The 19,216-nt window shown below is 38.4% G+C and overlaps 1 protein-coding gene across 3 annotated transcripts in view; it reads left to right on the top strand.

Moving 5' to 3' along the window:
* The window catches only part of FHIT (fragile histidine triad diadenosine triphosphatase), a 1,773,722-nt gene that overhangs the window by 1,741,114 nt on the left and 13,392 nt on the right, over positions 1 to 19,216 (top strand). For all 3 annotated transcript variants that reach the window (XM_056129408.1, XM_056129407.1, XM_056129406.1), the window contains one exon: positions 2,762 to 2,868. In XM_056129408.1, the coding sequence (XP_055985383.1) occupies positions 2,762 to 2,863 (102 nt within the window). In that variant the 3' untranslated portion in view covers positions 2,864 to 2,868. The remainder of the gene's footprint in view (positions 1 to 2,761; positions 2,869 to 19,216) is intronic.

Genomic DNA, 19,216 nt, shown 5'->3' with positions numbered 1-19,216 from the left:
AAAATGCATACCACAGTGCTTTGCAAATATGATTAGTTTTTGTTTTATTTATTTCCTATTTCCCGTAAACAACTTGTAAGCGTTAGCACAACGTTGCCATCTGTAAAGCATATGACAATAACAGACGGTCCCCTAATAACTAGGGAGGCATTAACGTTTGTGGGCTCTAAATTATTTGGATTCATCTGGCATGATCTGCGTTGATGAGGCCACTTAATGCTTGATTTCTGTGTCTTCTCATGGCAGTACCAGAACTGGAAGGCTCTGTTGTCTGTGTTCCGCATTGTTCTTTGTCATCCTCTTGAATTGTTAGAAGACGGATTTATAACAGACCTAAAGCTAGTATCAAAATGAAAATTAGTTCTTGAGCAGAAAAATAGTAATCCCATTTGACTTGCCTGTAGCAACTGAGTCATATCAGCCTCTGCGCGGAAGGAAATGACTTCTTAATGTGGTTTTCTTCCACAGAGGAGAATTAAATCTATGTGGCAAAATGTAAAACCAGCATGCTGGCAGCCAACTTCTGAACGGAAGATCCATGACCCTCATAAACGTATTTGCGGCCCAGTTATATGCTAATGAACTTCATTTCAGCTCAAACTTACCCCAAGTGGAAAGAAGCTCAGCTGGAGAACCAGGCTATTGTTTCCTCACTGTTTTGCCGTCTGTATCAGAGTTTGCTCTGAAATAACAGGGACCTTTCTCCATCTGCTGCTGGTGGGAATCACTGGGCGAGATTTAGAGTGGCTTGGAACTGCGATAGCGAACGCATCATTTCAGTTTGACAGACTTAATGCTGAGTCGGCAAGATTCTTTGCAAGGCCTCCCTCTTTAGAGTGAAGGCACCTGATGGACAGAGAATGGGTGAAAATTAATGTAGTTTCTCTAGGATAGAGGAAAAAGTCAAGTGTTTCTAGGAACCACCCTGGCACTTGTTTTTTTTTTTTGCGGGGGGACAGTCACACCCAGCAATGCACAGGGGTTACTCCTGCCTCATGCACTCAGGGATTACTTCTAGCAGTGCTTAGGGGACTATATGGGATGCTGGGAATTGAACCCGGGTCAGCCGAGTGCAAGGCAAACGCAGTACCCACTGTGCTATCACTCCAGCCCCCACCCTGGCACTTCTGCTTTCTAGCTGCATGACATTTTTTTGTTTAAAAAATTGTTTTTTAATTGAATAACTGTAAATTAGAAAGTGACAAAGATAGTTATGATTGAGTTTCAAGAGAACAATGTTCTAACACCAATCCCTTCACCAGAGTCCACTATCCTCCACCAATGTACCTAGTTTCCATCCCATCCCGCAGTCTGCCTCTGTGACTGGTACTTTTTCAGCTCCACCATTGCCCTGGTATTCCATTCCCTAACTTATCTAGCGGAGTGACTTTTGACAAATGAATGAACTTCCTCTGATTTCAATTTGTGCCTCAGTAAGATGGTGGCTAAGAAGTGCCTGCTTTAGTTAAATGAATAACATACTATGAAACAATAAATGTCAAAAAAATGGCCCTTTAGCTCATAGATAGTAGTCAGTATTGATGCTGCTAAATCATTTGCCTTAATCTCCTCACATCACAGCATTTCCTATGAATAATTTGCTTAGCGTTGTATAAGGTATACAGCCACAGAGGAGCAACACATTTAATTAATAAAACTAGATTGAAATAGAGTACAGGGGAAATCAAAATCTTTTAATGAAGAGTTCTTAAGACAACTTTCAAGAATTAAAATTTTGTTTACTCCATATGTAAATTTGAGACTTACATGAGGTGATTTTTAAGTGTAGGTTTCTGAAGAAACATTTTAAATGGTTCAGTTTATTAAAACCAATTTTCATTTTTGTGTTTGTTTTTGTGTCACACCTGGTGGTGCTCAGGGGACCATATGTGGTGCTGGGGATCGAACTGAGCCAGTTGTGTGTAAGGCAAGAAATAAGTACCTCTCCTGCTATACTCTCTCTCCACCCCCGTTTGTTGATTTTTGATAAGTTGTTTCCTCATGTAATTTCTTTTACTATTTACTAGCTTGATGGCTTTTTTTTTATTTTTGGGTCACACCTGGCAATACACAGAGGTTACTCCTGGCTCTGCACTTAGGATATACACCTGGCGGTGCTCATGGGAACCATATGGGATGCTGGGAATCGAACCCAGGTTGGCTGCGTGCAAGGCAAACGCCCTACCCATTGTGCTATTGCTCCAGCCCCCTAGCTTGATGACTTTTAATGGATGTACTCATTTCTTAGTGTTCAAGACTCTAGTATTATTGCTATCAATTTTCTCGGGATATTTTGGTTCAATGAACAAAACTGCACAGAGCTCATCAAAAAGAACTGCCAAACCAAACAGAGTAAACCACACACCACGGGGGGCATGGTGGGGGGAAGTCCTGGGTTAAAGGCAAACTCAATGCATTGGATTCTCGGCAATAAAATAAATGAGTGATGTCTACCAAGCTTACAAGGATTATTGCTATAGATTATGGTGTGTTGAAGGATTTCCCCCCAGTCTATGAGCACCTACCCTCGTCCACCCAGCTTCAGCCAACAGTTCAACGCAGTCAACATACCTCACTATTCTCCTGTAGTTGTTTTATTAGAGAAGCTAGAAACATGAGCTCTTACCTGAAACCTCTTTGCTTTCAAATTTTGACAACTGAAAGACATATACCTCTAATGTGTGAACTCAGACATCACATCATTTGGTCAAGGAGTCCCCAAAGAACCATCAATAAACCTGTTCTATTTTTCTCTCTGAAGCTCCAGAAGCATGACAAAGAGGAGGAGGACTCCCCAGCCTTGTGGAGATCAGAAGAGGAGATGGCAGCAGAAGCTGCAGCACTGCGGGCCTACTTTCAGTGAGGCAGGTAAGCCATTGCACTTCATCACTGAGACCAACCCTCCTGTAGTGGCTGCAAAAGCCTGAGCAGGAGTCAGTGCCCAACCTTTAGGCACTGATTTCAACTTTAGGGTTTTAACTTGTTTAGCTGTTGGGACATGATCACAGGTTAAAAATTTTGGTAGAAAGTTTTACAGCCAATCTCCTGAAAAGTATTAATAAGTTGGGTTGGTATACATTTTAGAGCATACCTAGACTAAAAATCTTATTTTTATTTGAAATTCAAATTTAACTAGGCATCCTGTATTTCATCTGGGAATCCTGTCAATAGACTTCCTTACGGATAATAGACCTCAGACAAGAATCTCCCCTCTGAACAGCTTTTCCTGTTAAGAATTATCTGCTTCTTAGTTTAAGATCGTCCCATTTGTCTATCTCCGTTTTCACTTGCTTGGCCAGTGGCATGCCATCTTTGAAGATACCATTAGCTTCAATGTCATGAAGGGTTTTGCCAACTTTGTCTTCAATGTACCTTATGGATTCTGGTCTGATGTTGAGGTCTTTGATCCATTTTGATCTTACTTTTGTACATGGTGTTAGGCATGTAGCCGTCCAGTTTTGCCAGCACCATTCATTAAAAAGGCTTTCCTTACTCCACTTCGCATTCTGCACCTCAAAAGAAACAGTGACCAAAATACAAAGACAGTCTACAGAATGGGAAAGGATATTCTCTAAATACACATCCGACAAGGGGTTGATATCAAGGATATACAAAGTACTGGTTGAACTCCACAAGAAGAAAACATCCAACCCCATCGAAAAGTGGGGCAATGAAATGAACAGAGACTTTCTCAAAGAAGAAATCCTAATGGCTAAAAGGCACATGAGAAAATATTCTACATCATTAATCATCAGGGAAATGCAGATCAAAACAACAATGAGATATCATTTCACACCACAGAGACTGGCCCGCATTCAAAAGAACAAAAGCAACCTGTGTTGGTGCGGATGTGGCGAGAAAGGGCCCCTCTTTCACTGCTGGTGGGAATGCTGACTGGTTCAACCCTTTTGGAAAACAGTATGGACGATTCTCAAAAAATTAGAAATTGAGCTCCCATTTGACCCAGCAATACCACTACTGGGAATATATCCCAGAGAGGCAAAAATGTATAGTCAAAGTGACATCTGCACTTGTTTGTTCATTGCAGCACTGTTTACAATAGCTAGAATATGGAAAAAACCTGAGTACCAAAGAACAGATGACTGGCTAAAGAAACTTTGGTACATCTACACAATGGAGTACTATGCAGCTGTTAGAAAAGATGAAGTCATGAAATTTACATACAAGTGGTACTACATGGAAAATATTATGCTAAGCGAAATGAGTCAGAAAGAGAGGGACATACATAGAAAGATTGCATTCATCTGGGGAACATAAAGTAACAAAATAAGAGACTAACACCCGAGAACAGCTGTGATAAATACCAGGTTGTTCACTCCATGACTTAGAGGCCAGTCGCACACTCTAGGGGTAAAGGCAGCTCAGATAGAAAAGGGAGCAGCAAATAAAGGGTGCTGGGAAGATCTGCCCAGGATGGGAGATGCCTGCTGAAAGTAATCTATGGACCGAACATGATTGCCACCCAATGTCTCTTCTGCAGACCACAGCACCCAAAAGGAGAGATAGAACAAAAGGGAGTTCCCTGACACAGAAACAGGGTGGGATGGGGTTGGGGGGGTGGAGAATGGGCACTGGTGGTGGGATGGGTACTCGATCATTGCATAACTGAAACCCAAGCACAACAACTTGAAAGTCTACAACTGTACCTCTTGGTGTTTCACTAATAAAAAAAAAGTACTTGAGCAGATTAAAATGTGATCATGTCTCTCTCTCAAAAAAAAAAAAAGAATTATCTGCTTCATCTGGTGTTATGTAAGTGTGCTTATAAGGTGCCAAAATCGATTAGATACAAGTTTAGAAAGAAAAATTGGGGGGCTGGAAAAGAGTACAGAAGGAAGAGTACTTTCTTTGAACATAGCTAACCCAGATTTTATCCCTGGTATCCCATATGTTCCCCTAAGCAGTGCCAGGAGCCATTTCTGAGGGCAGAGTCAGGAGTGACCCCCAGGCATCACTAGATATGGCACAAAATCCAAAAACATACAAAAAAACAATTAGTGAACAAACATTTGTAGGAATCCAATTAATTCAAAACTGTATTAACTGCTTATCTCATTCCTACTTTGGACAAACTTGCAGGCTATCGAATGTAGCCTGCCCATAGGGCAGAGTCTGGCAAACTCCCCGTGGCGTACCCAATATGCCAAATACCAGTAACAATGATGGGTCTCATTCTCCTAAAGAGCCTTGAATATCATCTCAGGGCTAGGATGAAGGAGACGTTACTGGGGCCTGCTCGAGGCAATCAACGAATACCAGGATGATTTGTGATTTGTGTATTAACTGCTTAGTGACTGTGATTTTTTTTTACTTCCATCTGTTCTAATTGGAGCCTTAAACAAAATAAAGTGTGTACTCCAATATATCAATGCATATAAATATGCACAAGTCACTCTAACCCATCTTGTAAAATTATGTTTACTTTACTATCTAAAATTCTTATTTTCTTTTTATTTTTTATTAAGCGAGTGAGGTTTACAAAGTAAATAGTTGAATTTTCAGCACCTATGTTCCAATACCAATCCACCACCAGTATCAACTTCCCCCCACCAGTGTCCCCAGGTTTCCTCCTACCGTTCCCCCATCCCAGACCCACCAGCCTGTCTCCTTGACAGTCACATTTTTAAATTTGATTGTAGTGGTTTATTTGGGTTGTTGACTCTGCCATTTGGATATATAGCTATACCACTCCTTTACACCCCCAATGTAACCTGAGTCCCTTGAGCCCTCCTGCCTTTATTTCCTATATGCTTTTTTCCTGCTACCCCCTCAATTTCTTTCCCTCTCTGTCCTTCCTTTACTCTAAGGTCAATGGTGATCTAGGCATTCCCCCATCTCTAAAATACCTTGTGTTTCATCATCCAGTTATTCTTTTTATTGCAGATAAGTGAGATCATCCTGTGTTTGTCCTTCTGGCTTATCTCACTAACATAGTATCCTCCAGTTCATTGAAGTTGCAGTGATTTGCATGATTTCATCATTTCTTGCAGTTTCACAGTATCCTATTGTGTTTATATGCCACATCTATATTACCCACTCATCTGTCCTTGGATACTTAGGTTGATTCAGAGCTATCATACTAAGTGTGGCAATGAATAACAGTGTGCATGTTGTGGTTGTTTTGTTTTGTTTTGTTTGTTGAGTGAATCTTTTTTGAGTCTGGGGGTAGATATCCAGAAGTATGTTTGCTGGGTCATATGGCAGCTCAATTCTTAGCTTCATGAGAATTTTCAATACTGTTTTCCACAGGGATTGAACAAGACAACTCCTCACAAGTGGTGGATGAGAATTCCTTCTTTCCACTATATCCCTGCCAACACTGATTGTTTCCAGTATTTTTTTTATGTGTACCATTCTTTTCGGTGTAAGAGAATATCTCATTGTATGACTGATTTTTAATTAGAAAATACAATCCTTGTATTCTCACTTTCAAACTTTTGTTTGTTTGCTTAAACTATGTATTTAGAGCTGCAGAGATAAGTACAGAGATTAAGGCTCTGGGTTTGCATGCAATAGACTATGATTCAACCCTCCAGACAACAGATAGTTAAAATTGTGCATTTCTTGGCCTTTCTCTCAACAACCTCCTTTTCAATGCATTCTAATTTCATAAAAACCCAGTATCAGCTCCTCCTCCCATTATTGTTCAAGGATTTTGTGCTCTGGCCAGAGCAGTCTAGAAAGCTCATTTCATTCCTGTCATTGGTTTGTCAGCTCTGCATTCAGTTGCCTGAAGGGATATAGTGTGGTGCTAGGAGAAGCTGTCTTTGATATTTTATTTTTAACTTTTTCTGCTGTTTACCTTCTGTTTATCTTTCTCTCCTTTGTGGTTTTTAATAATCAAACTAGATTACCTAAGAGCATAGGCCTCTAGGCACAATTGCAAACCTTTCTGTTCCTTTCCTGAAAGTCAGTGTGCCATTTTGGAATGCCACATTAAAATGGGGTCATTGTACTTTTGTCTCTGCTTTCTAGACAGGCATTTTTTCCCTGGGGTACTTTCAGGGGAAGGCAAGAAAGCTCTAGACTTTTATTGAGTCTTAACGAATTATAAGATTCTACTTCAGAATGCATTTTCTAGACCCTTCAAGAGGATTTAAATTTATTACCTCTATCACACTGTCAGTTTTTGCCTCTGATTTGCCCTGAGGCTAACATCTCCTGACTTCCAGTTGAATCAATTTGCATTCTAAATATTACCAAAAAGATATTTACCCTGACTTACTATAGGAACTATTCCTACCTGTCTTTAGGTTCCTAAAACAGTATCCTTTTTGAGAGTTCTTTGTTTATAAACCAAACAAATCACCTTTCTTTTCCCCAGAAGTCAGCTGTGCCTATCTGAGACCAGCGTAGATAGTGTGTGTTGCACGACCAGTAAGCTGAAGATAAAGTTCATGTTACCCCATTGTTAACAACAGAAATTATCCACTGGCCATCCTTGGAGAGGCATTTCTTATAGCAAACTGAGATTTTTCATTTGATCTAGTCAAATGGATTGATAGAGAATAAGCTACAGAAGAACTCAATGTAAGTAATTCAAAATTGTCTTAAATATGCAAGTGATTCCCATCTCTGGAACATAGTGTTGGAGGTCAGAATTCAAGCCCATGGCAAGCTGACTCCAGACCTGCTTCAATTCCTAAACCTGTGTTACTTCTGTGCATATCTCCCAGGTATGTGGTCCTGAAGCACATAGGAGAAACCAGATTTAGGTCTCCTAGGATGAGAGGCCCAATCGTCTACCTGTTACGGAATAGCAGGAAGGAAGTTTTGTACCACACCCCACTTACTCCCAGGAATGTTCCATGTTTAGGCTCATTGGACCTATTGGAAATCATCCCTTCTCCAGACTTAGCCTTAACACCTTGCTTTCAGACCATTTCAGCAACAACAGAAAAGACTGTGCAGACTTTTGCTAGAGATACCCTTATAGAAGGAAAGGAATAATGAGCTGAATGCTGCAGAAGCATCTAAGTAGAAACCTTTATTCTATAACACCAAAAAGATAACTAATTCAAAACTACGTTCTTTTCTCCGGCATCAGAGCACCAACATTAGCTTAGTTGAGTAAAAGAATTCTAATTTGCTTCCCATGTAACCCTGCAGGATGATTGGTGTTTTGACTGCTCTCTGTATCCTTTGCCAAGCAGAAAATGACTTCTTATTGCAGTTTCTAAAGCAACAGTGAAAAACAGACACGGCCTTTGCCATGCATAGGAAGAACCAATAGCCCAAAGTTTACTGAATGAAGCAGCACTTGTTTCATTCCCCACCTGAAAGGTCCCTGATGAGACTGGCAATCATTTTGTTCCAGGACTTCAACACCTGCCTTCTGCTTGGTTAATTTAATACTTAGGCTTGCTACACACTGGGCTAAGTTTTAAGATTAGAGCTTTGCAATTGCTCTTTTGTCCATGCTCTATATCTCTTTATATGATAGTGGGGTCTGTAATTCTCTTCTACCTTGCATCCTTCTTGGAAAGAGTTAGGTATTTAATAATTTAATACTTGGCTTTGCTGCCTCCACATACTCATGTTAAATGTCATAGGTAGTGTTAAAGCGATGACATGTTTACTAGTCAGGGAAATTTTATCATCTTCCCTACTCTCACCTTGCAATAGAACTGAGTGGTCTATGTTGCATGTAAAATATGTAAACGTAGCCCCTCACTCAGATGGAAAGTCAGAGCAAGTTTCTACATCTTGTTGTGTCAGCAGAGTTCATTCGCAATTTATCAAACTCTCCACTCTCTGTGCCACTATTTTATAGATAATTGGTTGCCTCTCATTTACTCATAACCGAGCCATATAATTTCCAAGAAACTGAGTCAGCCCAAAATAGCATTATTAGTAGTTACAGATATGCTATCATGGCAAAACTTCAACACTGGAATTTTGGGGAAAATCACCATAATTTCAGACACTGGACCTATTTATTGCCATGGACAGTCAAGGTGAACAAGGATAAGTTTGCTTGTTTAGCACAGGTTTTGGTCATTAAATGGTAACTTTTCTAATCTGTCCCACCAGCTTGGAACAATTCTTAACCTTTTCAGACTCTGCCAACACATCCACTTTTGATGAGACAAAGTCCCAATCTGTAGGTGATGAAATGCTCATGCTTTCTTCCTTGGAAACAGTGGAGGGTTAACTTCCCTGACCCATTTTATCTTTTTTGTTTGTTTATTTTTTGTTTTTAGCACAGCGGTAGGGCGTTTGCCTTGCACGCAGCCAACATGGCCAACCTGAGTTCGAGTCCTCCGCCCCTCTTGGAGAGCCCGGCAAGCTACCCAGAGTATCTTGCCCGCACGGCAGAGCCTGGCAAGCTCCCTGTGACGTACTCGATATGCCAAACGCAGTAACAGCAAGTCTCATGATGGAGACGTTACTGGGCCCGCTCGAGCAAATAGATGAACAATGGGAGGACCATGACCGAGTTTTTTTTCTTTTTAGACCACACCTAGTGGTGCTCAGAGCTTAATCCTGTTTCTGTGCTCAGATAACATTCCTGCCAGAGCTCAGGGAACCATGCCAGGGACCAAACTGTGTTGGTCACATGCAAGGCAAGCACCCTACTCACTGTACTATTGCTCCAGCCCCATGACAAATTTAATCCTGAAACCCACTAGGTAACATCACCACCACAAACCCACCCTGTCTGGGAGTGCCATCAATATCAATGAAAGTCTTTGTCAACACTTTAACACTCTCAGCATCACTACCTTGATGCAATAAAAAAAATTTCTTTAGCATTGATGGGGCCAGAGGATATGCCATACAGCGGGTATGGCTTTTGCCTTGTACTTGGCCAACCGGAGTTTGATCCCCAGCATCCCATCTGGTACCCCCAGCAACGCCAGGGGTAATTCGAGTCCATAGCTAGGAGTAACCTCTGAACATCACTGGGTGTGACCCAAAAAGCCAAAAAAAATTTTTTTTTAGCATTGAAGTACAAGAGAAGATCCACGTTTAAGGTTAGTGATCCTTTTAGTGTGTTCAAAAGCTCTTTGTTTGAAAAGGATCCATCATCTTAAATAAACTAAAACTTTTTTAGGTTGCTTTTTCCTTCTATTTCTGCAGGATTATGCTTCCTCTTATTCTGTGCAAACTGAACTTATAGAAAGATATTTCAGATGCAAGGAATTCAAGGTGATTAGTAAGATTTGATTAAATGTAATCGAAGTTCTATAACTTAAATTAGGAAAGATAAGCCATAGAATCAAAGGTGTTAGAAATTATCAAATCTAATGACTTAGTTTCAACTCAAAAGTATAACCATCTAGTTATACATGACTGTACCATAATCTATGTTTATGTAATAACCTCTGTGACATTTACAGAATGACAAAATCAATTACACATTTGTGAGAGCATATCTCCTCAGCAAGAAATGCATGATTGTATTTCAAAAACATCCTACAAGAAAGTTCAATGGTTCCAAAGTGGATTTCTTGTTTGACTTCTACAGGACATTATTAGTTATGATACCTACAAAACTGATCTGCTGAGACTTAGTTCAGCTGATAATAGAAATATCTAGTGTCCTATAGTTTGAACACGGATTAGTCTTAAAACTACATGGTCCATCAGTACAGAGTCCTTTTCATAAAACAGTAAACTAAATGCCAAAAATAGTTTAAAAGTTTCAAGTTTGCATCTTGCAGAGTAATGAAGTAACCTTGTCATCATCATCTCATGTTTGACGTATAATGTATCATACATCAATCTACATATTCTAGCAGGTCAAAGACCTTCAAAAATGTCTACCCTCTCCCAATATAGTATTTTCTTTTGATTTTATACCCTTTGTGTGATTTATTTCTTCCTACATTTCTATCTTGTCCCACTCTCTGCCAGTGGTGATGGGGAATTAGGGGTGTGAGTCTGTAGAAAAAGGACTCTTCTAGAGATTGGGGAAAGTTACTATGAAGAAGACTATGAAAATTCACATAGTTATTACTTGTCCCATAATTTAATAATAATATTTATGCAGCTAATTCCACCTATTACTAAATTGTGTTTTAGTTACTTCTTATACTAAGCATTACATTACTTTGACTTTCTGGGACCCCAATCAAGTTACCATGTAGATACTTAACCAGTTTAAAAAAGGATACTTTTGGGACAAATACTCTAAATGTCCCCTCTGGTTTTAACATTTTTCTGATGATTCAAAAGCACTGCATTATCTTTTTCTACCTCTAATTTATCAAGAATGGTCCACATATGTATCTTATTAAAGTTAAATCAGAAAGAAAAGGAGATAAAAGAAAGTAAGAACTAAGACGAGGCCATTTTGAGAACTAAACCTCCGTGTGTTGTCACAATGGTTATAAAATTAAACACCAGCCATATTCTATGTAGTTTGTCTCTTCTTCTTACCCATCTTCCTTTCTTACAGTTTTTGAGAGGCAGGGGTCAAACAGATCTGGGGAAAGAGTGCTGAGAACAGATCTCCACTTTCTTGTAACTAACTGCTTTAGGGATGTCTGCCACTGTCACCCTTCCCCAGACTCCAAAGGACTTGACACTATTATTTGGAGACTCAATATATAAGGAACTAAGTCAACACAAATAAAATGAAATCACAACATACTTAAAATTGATATTATCTGACTTAGCCATTAAGAAAACTATGGTCATTTTTTCCCCTTGATTTTAAGAACTTTAAATATTTCAACACTGAGTTAGCAAAAATGTAAAAACAATTAAAATACTGGCATTTAAGAACTGAAAGACAAAATAACCTAATAAATTTAGCATTTTTTACAATCAAAAAGATGATTAGTAAACTTGAAGGTAAGCTATATGGAAGTATCTACATTGAATTATGAATAGATGAGAATAGACCAAAGTAAGCAAGGGTAATGATGGTCTACAGTGAGAAAGCCTAAGAAATATTTATTTACAATTACAAAACAGGTTCAACAGACTCTCTATGTAAAGAGACAATTACTGAGAGTTTTTCAAAATTTACAGAGACGGCTAATAAATAAAAGAATACCTAAAACCATGATGGGGCTTTAGAATCCACATCAGGATAAAACTCAGAAAATCAAGGACAAGGATGAGTTGTTATACTTGGGTTAAAACAAACAAAAACTTGAAATGACTTTTAAAGGAATAATTAGACCAAAGCAAAAGTAATTAAATTTAGATCATGAAATGATACTTTAAGAAAACATCTTTCAACCTCAATTTGCTTACATATTTCCAATATTTTTATAGCATGAAGATAAACCAAACACATTTTCCTACAAAGCCTGAAAGAATTTATCACTTAAGGAAGACTAAGGAATTTTAAAGAAGGAACCAAGTAACAAATTAAAAACTATTTTGAGCTGAATGAAGAAAACTAAAACATATGGATGCAACTAGAATGTATTAATTTAGATTAAGTTTTTTAAATTATGATTTATATGTATTTAATAAAGAAAAGAAAATTCAGACATAAAATAGTTCCACAGCCAGTCCTAGTGTTGTATGAAGCAAAGGCGACTTCCCTATACCCATAAGCAACAATCAGCACCTGTACTTCAGCTATCTACTCAAAGGCAGCATCAAATACCAAAGGATTAGGACACTGTCCACAAAACCACCCTCTGGTCAAATGCCAAGCCCTGTTCAGATGTTTCTAGCCAAGCAGCTATAAATCAGAGGCTCCCATAAGCTCCTTCTTGGGTTAGATTAATTTGCTAAAATGACTCAGAAGTCAGGAAGCCATTTACTCACTAGATTATAGATTTATTACAGAGGTTACAAATTAAAACCAGATATACATATGGTGAAATCCACAAAATTCCAGCTTCTATATTCATGGAGTTTTGAGGCCTAGCATCATGGTATATAGAACTACTCTAGTTCCCTAGCTGAAAGCTTTCTGAGCTTCTCCCTTTAGGTTTTTAGGGAAGGTTCATTATGTAGGTTTGATTAATTAGTGATTAAGTTCCAGTTCCTCTCCCCTGCCATTTACTATTCAGCAGATAGGACAAAGTTCCAACTTCCTAGTCATGATTGATCCTTTAGAAACCAGCCCCATTCTCCGGTGTTTCCATAAACATAAACTCACTTGTGTTAGAAAGGGGCTTGCGATAAGTAACCAGAAACCCATTTCATCTTTATGATTCTAAACAATGTTTTTAAGAACAGAGGGTAAGATAAAAAATAGTATAATAAAAGACATATCCATTGCTCTTATCATCAGGAAACCCCAGAATTATGATGTTGTGGGCAAGCGATTATGGATGAAGACCAAATACATGTGAGAAATAAATTTGGTCATCTGCATGGCCAAGTATTGATTTTTTTAAATAAATTATGGTATAAATTGTATCACTTGTTCCATTGTTCATCGATTTGCTTGAGCAGGTGCCAGTAACATCTCCATTCGTCCCTGTCGTGTGATAGTGTAGCCCATTGGTGTATTGGGGGCTCTTTCAGGATCGGGGAATGAGACCCGTTATTGTTACTGTTTTTGGCATATCGAATACACTATGAATTAGATTCCCAGTATCCCATATGATCCCCGGAGCACTGCCAGGAGTAATTCCTGAGTGCGTGAGTCAGGAGTAACCCCTGTGTATCATCGGTTGTGAAACAAAAAGCAAAACGAAAAAAAGATACACTAAACTGAAATTTCCAATGATTTTCAAGCTACCGAGAGTGTCCTGCCCGCACAGCAGAGCCTGGCAAGCTCCCTGTGGCGTAAATTATGGTATCACTGTCACTGCCCTCCCGTTGTTCACTGATTTGCTCGAGCGGGCCCAGTAATGTCTCCATTGTGACACTTGTTACTGTGTTTGGCATATCAAATACGTCACGGGTAGCTTGCCAGGCTTTGCCATCCGGGTGAGATATTCTCCGTAGCTTGCCAGGCTCTCTGAGAAGGGCGGAGGAATCAAACCTAGGTTGGCCTGGTCAGCTGCGTGCAAGACAAAAACCCTACCCACTGTGCTATCGCTCACTAAACCTCTTTCAGGATATTGTAGTCATTAAAACATATTAATGCATATAATGAATAATTTCTTTTTTATGTGTAGGTTTTGCTTGTTTGGGGGCTACACCTGGGAGTGCTCAGGGCTTACACTTGCTCTACAATTAGGGGACCACTCTTGGTGATACTTGGCGACCATATGGGATTCTGAGAATTGAACCTGGTTTGACCACATGCAAGAGAAGTACTCTGCTTGGCTATACTATTGATGCAGTTCCATACGAAAAATAATTTAAATAAATTTAAAATTAGGGGATCAGTAAATTATAATTTATTAAATAATTTAAGATAAATAAATTTAAGGTACATTAATGTGTTTCTAGAAACTATGTAGTTTGGAGCTTGAAATTGAATACAGTAGTAAAATGCCTGCTTTTCATGCAGCTGGTCCAGAGTTCACCCCTTGGGACTTCTCCCTCCTACCTCAGCCCCCTGTACCCTATATTATTTCCCAAGCCCTACAAGGAGTGATCCTTGGACATAGAGTCAGGAGTAAGGATTGACCACTGCTGGCTGTGACTCTCAAATAACAACAACCTATAGTAATTTACCCATACTGACATAAGTGAAAACTAAAATATTAATTGATAACTACTAAAAAAGTAAACCTCGAACTGAAACCTTTTATACAAAAAAGAAAACAATGCATTTGTAACCTTATTAATGAATTCTAACACACCACTAAGAAATAAAAATTTTAAGAATGAGAATTAAGGGGTTGGAGATAGTATAGGATCTAAGATACGTGCCTTGGATAAGTCTAACCCTGGTTCCATCCCTATTACCACTTGGCCCCTTGAGCACCTCCAAGGTGGTCCAGATTAGTGCAGAGCCCATGCAACACCACATCCAAAACTCTCACGTTGAAATATCTTCTGAGCACCACTTGAGACTTCTCCTCCTACCCCAAAACAGTAAGACTTTTCCGCATCTCATCTCTCTTCTTAGTGTTTTTGTTGTGATATCCAGAAGTCACCCACTTTGGTTGCAGAGCTCTTTGGGGATCTCACTTTGGATCTCAGTTAGTTCTCACACCCAAGTATAAGATTCTTTTTTGATTTTAGTTTGGTTTTGGGGAGCCCTACCCATTAATGCTCAGGACGTGCTCCTGACTTTGCACTCAGGAATCTTCTAGTGTATGAGGTTCCAAAGACTGAACTTAGGTCAGTTACATGCAAGCAGCATCCTTTCAGCTAAACTATCTCTTTAGTATATATCTTGGGGGCAAGAGTAAGATTTCTAATAGAATCTTATGACTGGTAAAATAATTCTGCCATCAAGAGAAAAGCTATTAAATTTCATATCTCTATTGTAGGAGCCACCTTTTACATAAACCTGACATGAGCATAAAGGAAAAGAAATCTATAGACCAATTATATATGGAAACACGAGTGCCAAAGCACAAAGGGATATCAGAAAAACAAATTATGTGGATATGTAATTTATGAAAAGCATAATACATTATTACCAATACAATATTAGTTTCATATTACTATCCAGCACTATCATCAGATTTTAAAAGTTTATGGTAAGAACATTTCAGTAGATGTAGAAAAAAATTGATTAAGTTTAATCAATGAATTTAATTAAAGTTCTGGAAAACTAGAAAATAATTTTTTTGAGGGTGAAATATCAGTTAATCTTCATCTCAGTTGTGATTGAGAATATTCACTATTTGGGACAAAGAGATAATATAGGAGCTAAGGCACTTGTCTTGCATGTGGCTGACTCTAGTTTGATCCCTGGCACAATGTACAGTCTTCTGAGTACCACCAGGAGTACCTGAGCACTTCTATATTAGGTATGAACTAATAAAAAAAAAGGAAAGAGAAAAATAATGAGAGAATTTTTTTAAAAAAGGGCAAAAGAAACAAAAGGGAAAGAAAGTGCTACTTTCACTGTTATTTCATAGTGTACTATAGCATAGCCGGTAGGGCATTTGTGTTGCACGTGACGCACCCAGGTTCAATTCCTCCATCCATCCTGGAGACCCTGGCAAGCTACCAAGAGTATTTCACATAAAGCCTGGAAAGCTACCCGTGACATATTCAATATGCCCAAAACAGTAACAAGTCTCACAATGGAGACATTACTGGTGCCTGCTTGAGCAAATCAATAAACAACATGAGTACAGTGCTACAGTGCTTAGCCTTCTAAGGAAAGAATAATAAAAATGCACCAACATTATAGAAAGAAAGAAATAAAACATTCCTTTACAAATATGATGAACGCAGAAAACTCAAAAAATTCTACCAGGAGCTATTAGGATTCATTGTAAACTTAGCAAATTCTCTGATTACAAGCTCTCTACATATGATTTGAGTTTCTAACCCTCTAAATCATGGTATTTTGTTTAACAACATAATTTCATTTTTCATGATGCAGAAGTCTGGAAGTCTAAGATCAGGGTGCCATTACGCTGCCCTGTTCTGGTTAGAGTTCTCACCATTACTTAAAGAGACTGCCTCTCTCATTTTTACTCACAGGGAGGAGAGTGAACTTGTAGTCTCTTCTTCCTTCTTTCTTCTTCTTTCTTCTTCTTCTGACACCTTTATAGAGGTAGGTTCCTCCTTTAAGATCTCCTTTAACCCTAATTAACTCCCAAAGTCCCCACCTTCTATTACTTTCAATTTTCAGATTAGGGATTCTATTCATAAATTTGGGGAGAACTCAGTCATTAAGTCTATAAGAGCCATGCAGGAAATAAAAAAGTTAAAAACAAAAGTAAATCAAAGCTAGCTTAAATGAAAATTAGAAATCAAATACATAGGAATAATTAAAGATATGTAAGCTTCAATCAAAATATTGTAAATGCTATGAAGAGTGATTAAAGAGAAATTAAGTTGAAAAATGGATGATCTGTTTTACTCAAATTACCTATGAAATTAATGCAACTGGGCTGGAGTGATAGTCCAGTGGGTAGGGCATTTATTTGCCTTGTATACAGAAGACCTGGGTTTGAATCCTGACATCCTATATGATCCCCAGAACAGTACCAGGAGTAATTCCTGAGTGCAGATTCAGGAGTAACCCCTGAGCATCGCCAGCTGTGATGGAAAAAGGAGGGGAAAAAAAGGTTAATGCAGCTATTGGGCAGGAAATCTTCCTGTGCCTTTCTGGGTTATTCAGGTAAAGGTAAAGGTAAAGGCCCTCCCGTTGATCGTCGATTTGCTCGAGCGGGCCCAGTAACGTCTCCATTGGAGACTTTGTTGTTACTGTGTCTGGCATATCCAATACTCTCGGTAGCTTGCCGGGCTCTCCGAGAGGGGCGGAGGAATCGAACTCGGGTCGGCCATGTTGGCTGCGTGCAAGGCAGACGCCCTACCCGCTGTGCTATCGCTCCAGCCCTGGGTTATTCAGAAACTAAACAAAAACATACAAGAAAAAAATCAAACAAGCAGCACACAGACTGATTAAAACAGAGAAATTTATCAAGAACATGTATACTTGCACACCAGGGAGAGACACAGCAAAGCTAGCTAACTCACCTTAGTGCTTTCAAATTTGGTTTAAAATACCTTAACTAAATAAGGTAAAACAAAGGTTTTCAGATTTCAGTGTGCCTCCACTAAAAAGAGATAAGAGGATTAGGTTTTCCCTAGTATAGAGAGGTAAATGCCCTAATAAAGTATTTCCTTTATACATGTAAATGTCTTTTTCAAAAGCAATTTGCACTCAGATTTTGGAGTCCCTCCCATGAAATCAATCTTTTGTCAAAGACTTGCTTCAGGAAGGCAAATTTTTGCTCCACTACCCAAGATAAAAAATTTCCATGTTATTTTTTTGTGTGTGTGAAAACAGACAAGTTGAGTCAAAATGCCTATGGAAATGTAACTAGAGATTATTAAAAGACAAAGAAAACATAGAAGGGATTACCCTATAAGATATTATTATGAGGCTCAAATATTATGAGAATAGATTGTAGATGCAAGGAAAATATATTGATGGAACAAAATAGAAAACTCAATAACAGGTCCAGGCATCAAGGAACACTATTCATTGTAACAATGATATCACAGAGTTGTAAGGAAAAAAAATACTCTCAACTAAAAAATTAGCTGTTTGTGTACAAAACTAATAAAATTATACTGTACCTCATACCATACACAAAAGTTCATTTCAGTCCGAGAGATTGTACAAGGGTTAAGGCCTACAAGTGGCCAAATTCCAATTATACCATAGGCACCACTAGTAGTAACCCTGAGCACATTGAGTCCTCACACTTGAGCACAATTGGATGTGACTCCAAAGCAAGCAGGCAAGCTCAAGTCATCTATAGATGGGTTGTTACTCAACATGTAAGGTATCAAACACTTAAGCTTTTGGAAGATAAAGTAGGTACAGATCTTCATGATCTGGCCATTGAGAAATGGTTTTTAAACAGATCACAAAAGCATCACTACTGGAGAATATAATGCTAAGTGAAGTAAGTCAGAAGGAGAGAGACACATCCATACAGAATGATCTCTTTCAGATATGAGATATTAAAAGAAAAAAAAATAACATAGTAGGGGAATAACAGTGGCCAAAACTAACAAAAATTGAGAACTATTCTGCAGAACTGAGTGGACCAGAATGAAGGGAAAGTGAACGCAAAAGAAAATACTGAGACAATGGTGGAAATGGTGGAAGGCAGGGAACATTTTCGTGGAGGTGAACAGTGTGGTGTTAGAACTTTATATGCACAAAATATTGTTATTAACCGGATTGCAAGCCTTGGGGACTAAAATAAATGTTTTGAAAGATGGATGAATTGGACCATATTTAAATTAAATTCTAAGTATCAAAAGACATTATTAAAGAGAAAAAACCTGAGACGCACTAAGGAAGAAAATATTTATGATCAATATATATAAATATATAAGTATCATAAGTAATCAACAAAGGACCGGTATTCAGGACATAATTATTATTTAAAAATAGTTATAAATCAATAAGGAAATGTCAATGGCTCACAGAAAATCCAAAGGAATGTGAAACGAACAAAGACTTTATTTTTTTAAAAAGTCTCAAATTACTAATAGCACTTTATTTTTTTAAAAAGTCTCAAATGACTAATAATTTGTAGTCATCCAGGAAGTGTAAACTTTAAACACAATGAAATAACACATTATAAACCCGTCACAATAGGCACAATTTTAAGACTGACAACATCAAGTATTTGCAAGAATGTTGAACAACAAAACCACACAAAAGCAC

Source organism: Sorex fumeus, unplaced genomic scaffold (assembly GCF_029834395.1).
Source record: "Sorex fumeus unplaced genomic scaffold, SorFum_2.1 ptg000072l, whole genome shotgun sequence".
Lineage (NCBI taxonomy): Eukaryota > Metazoa > Chordata > Mammalia > Eulipotyphla > Soricidae > Sorex > Sorex fumeus.
Note: the sequence above shows the minus strand (reverse complement) of the source record. Positions and strands in the feature narration are given on the sequence as shown.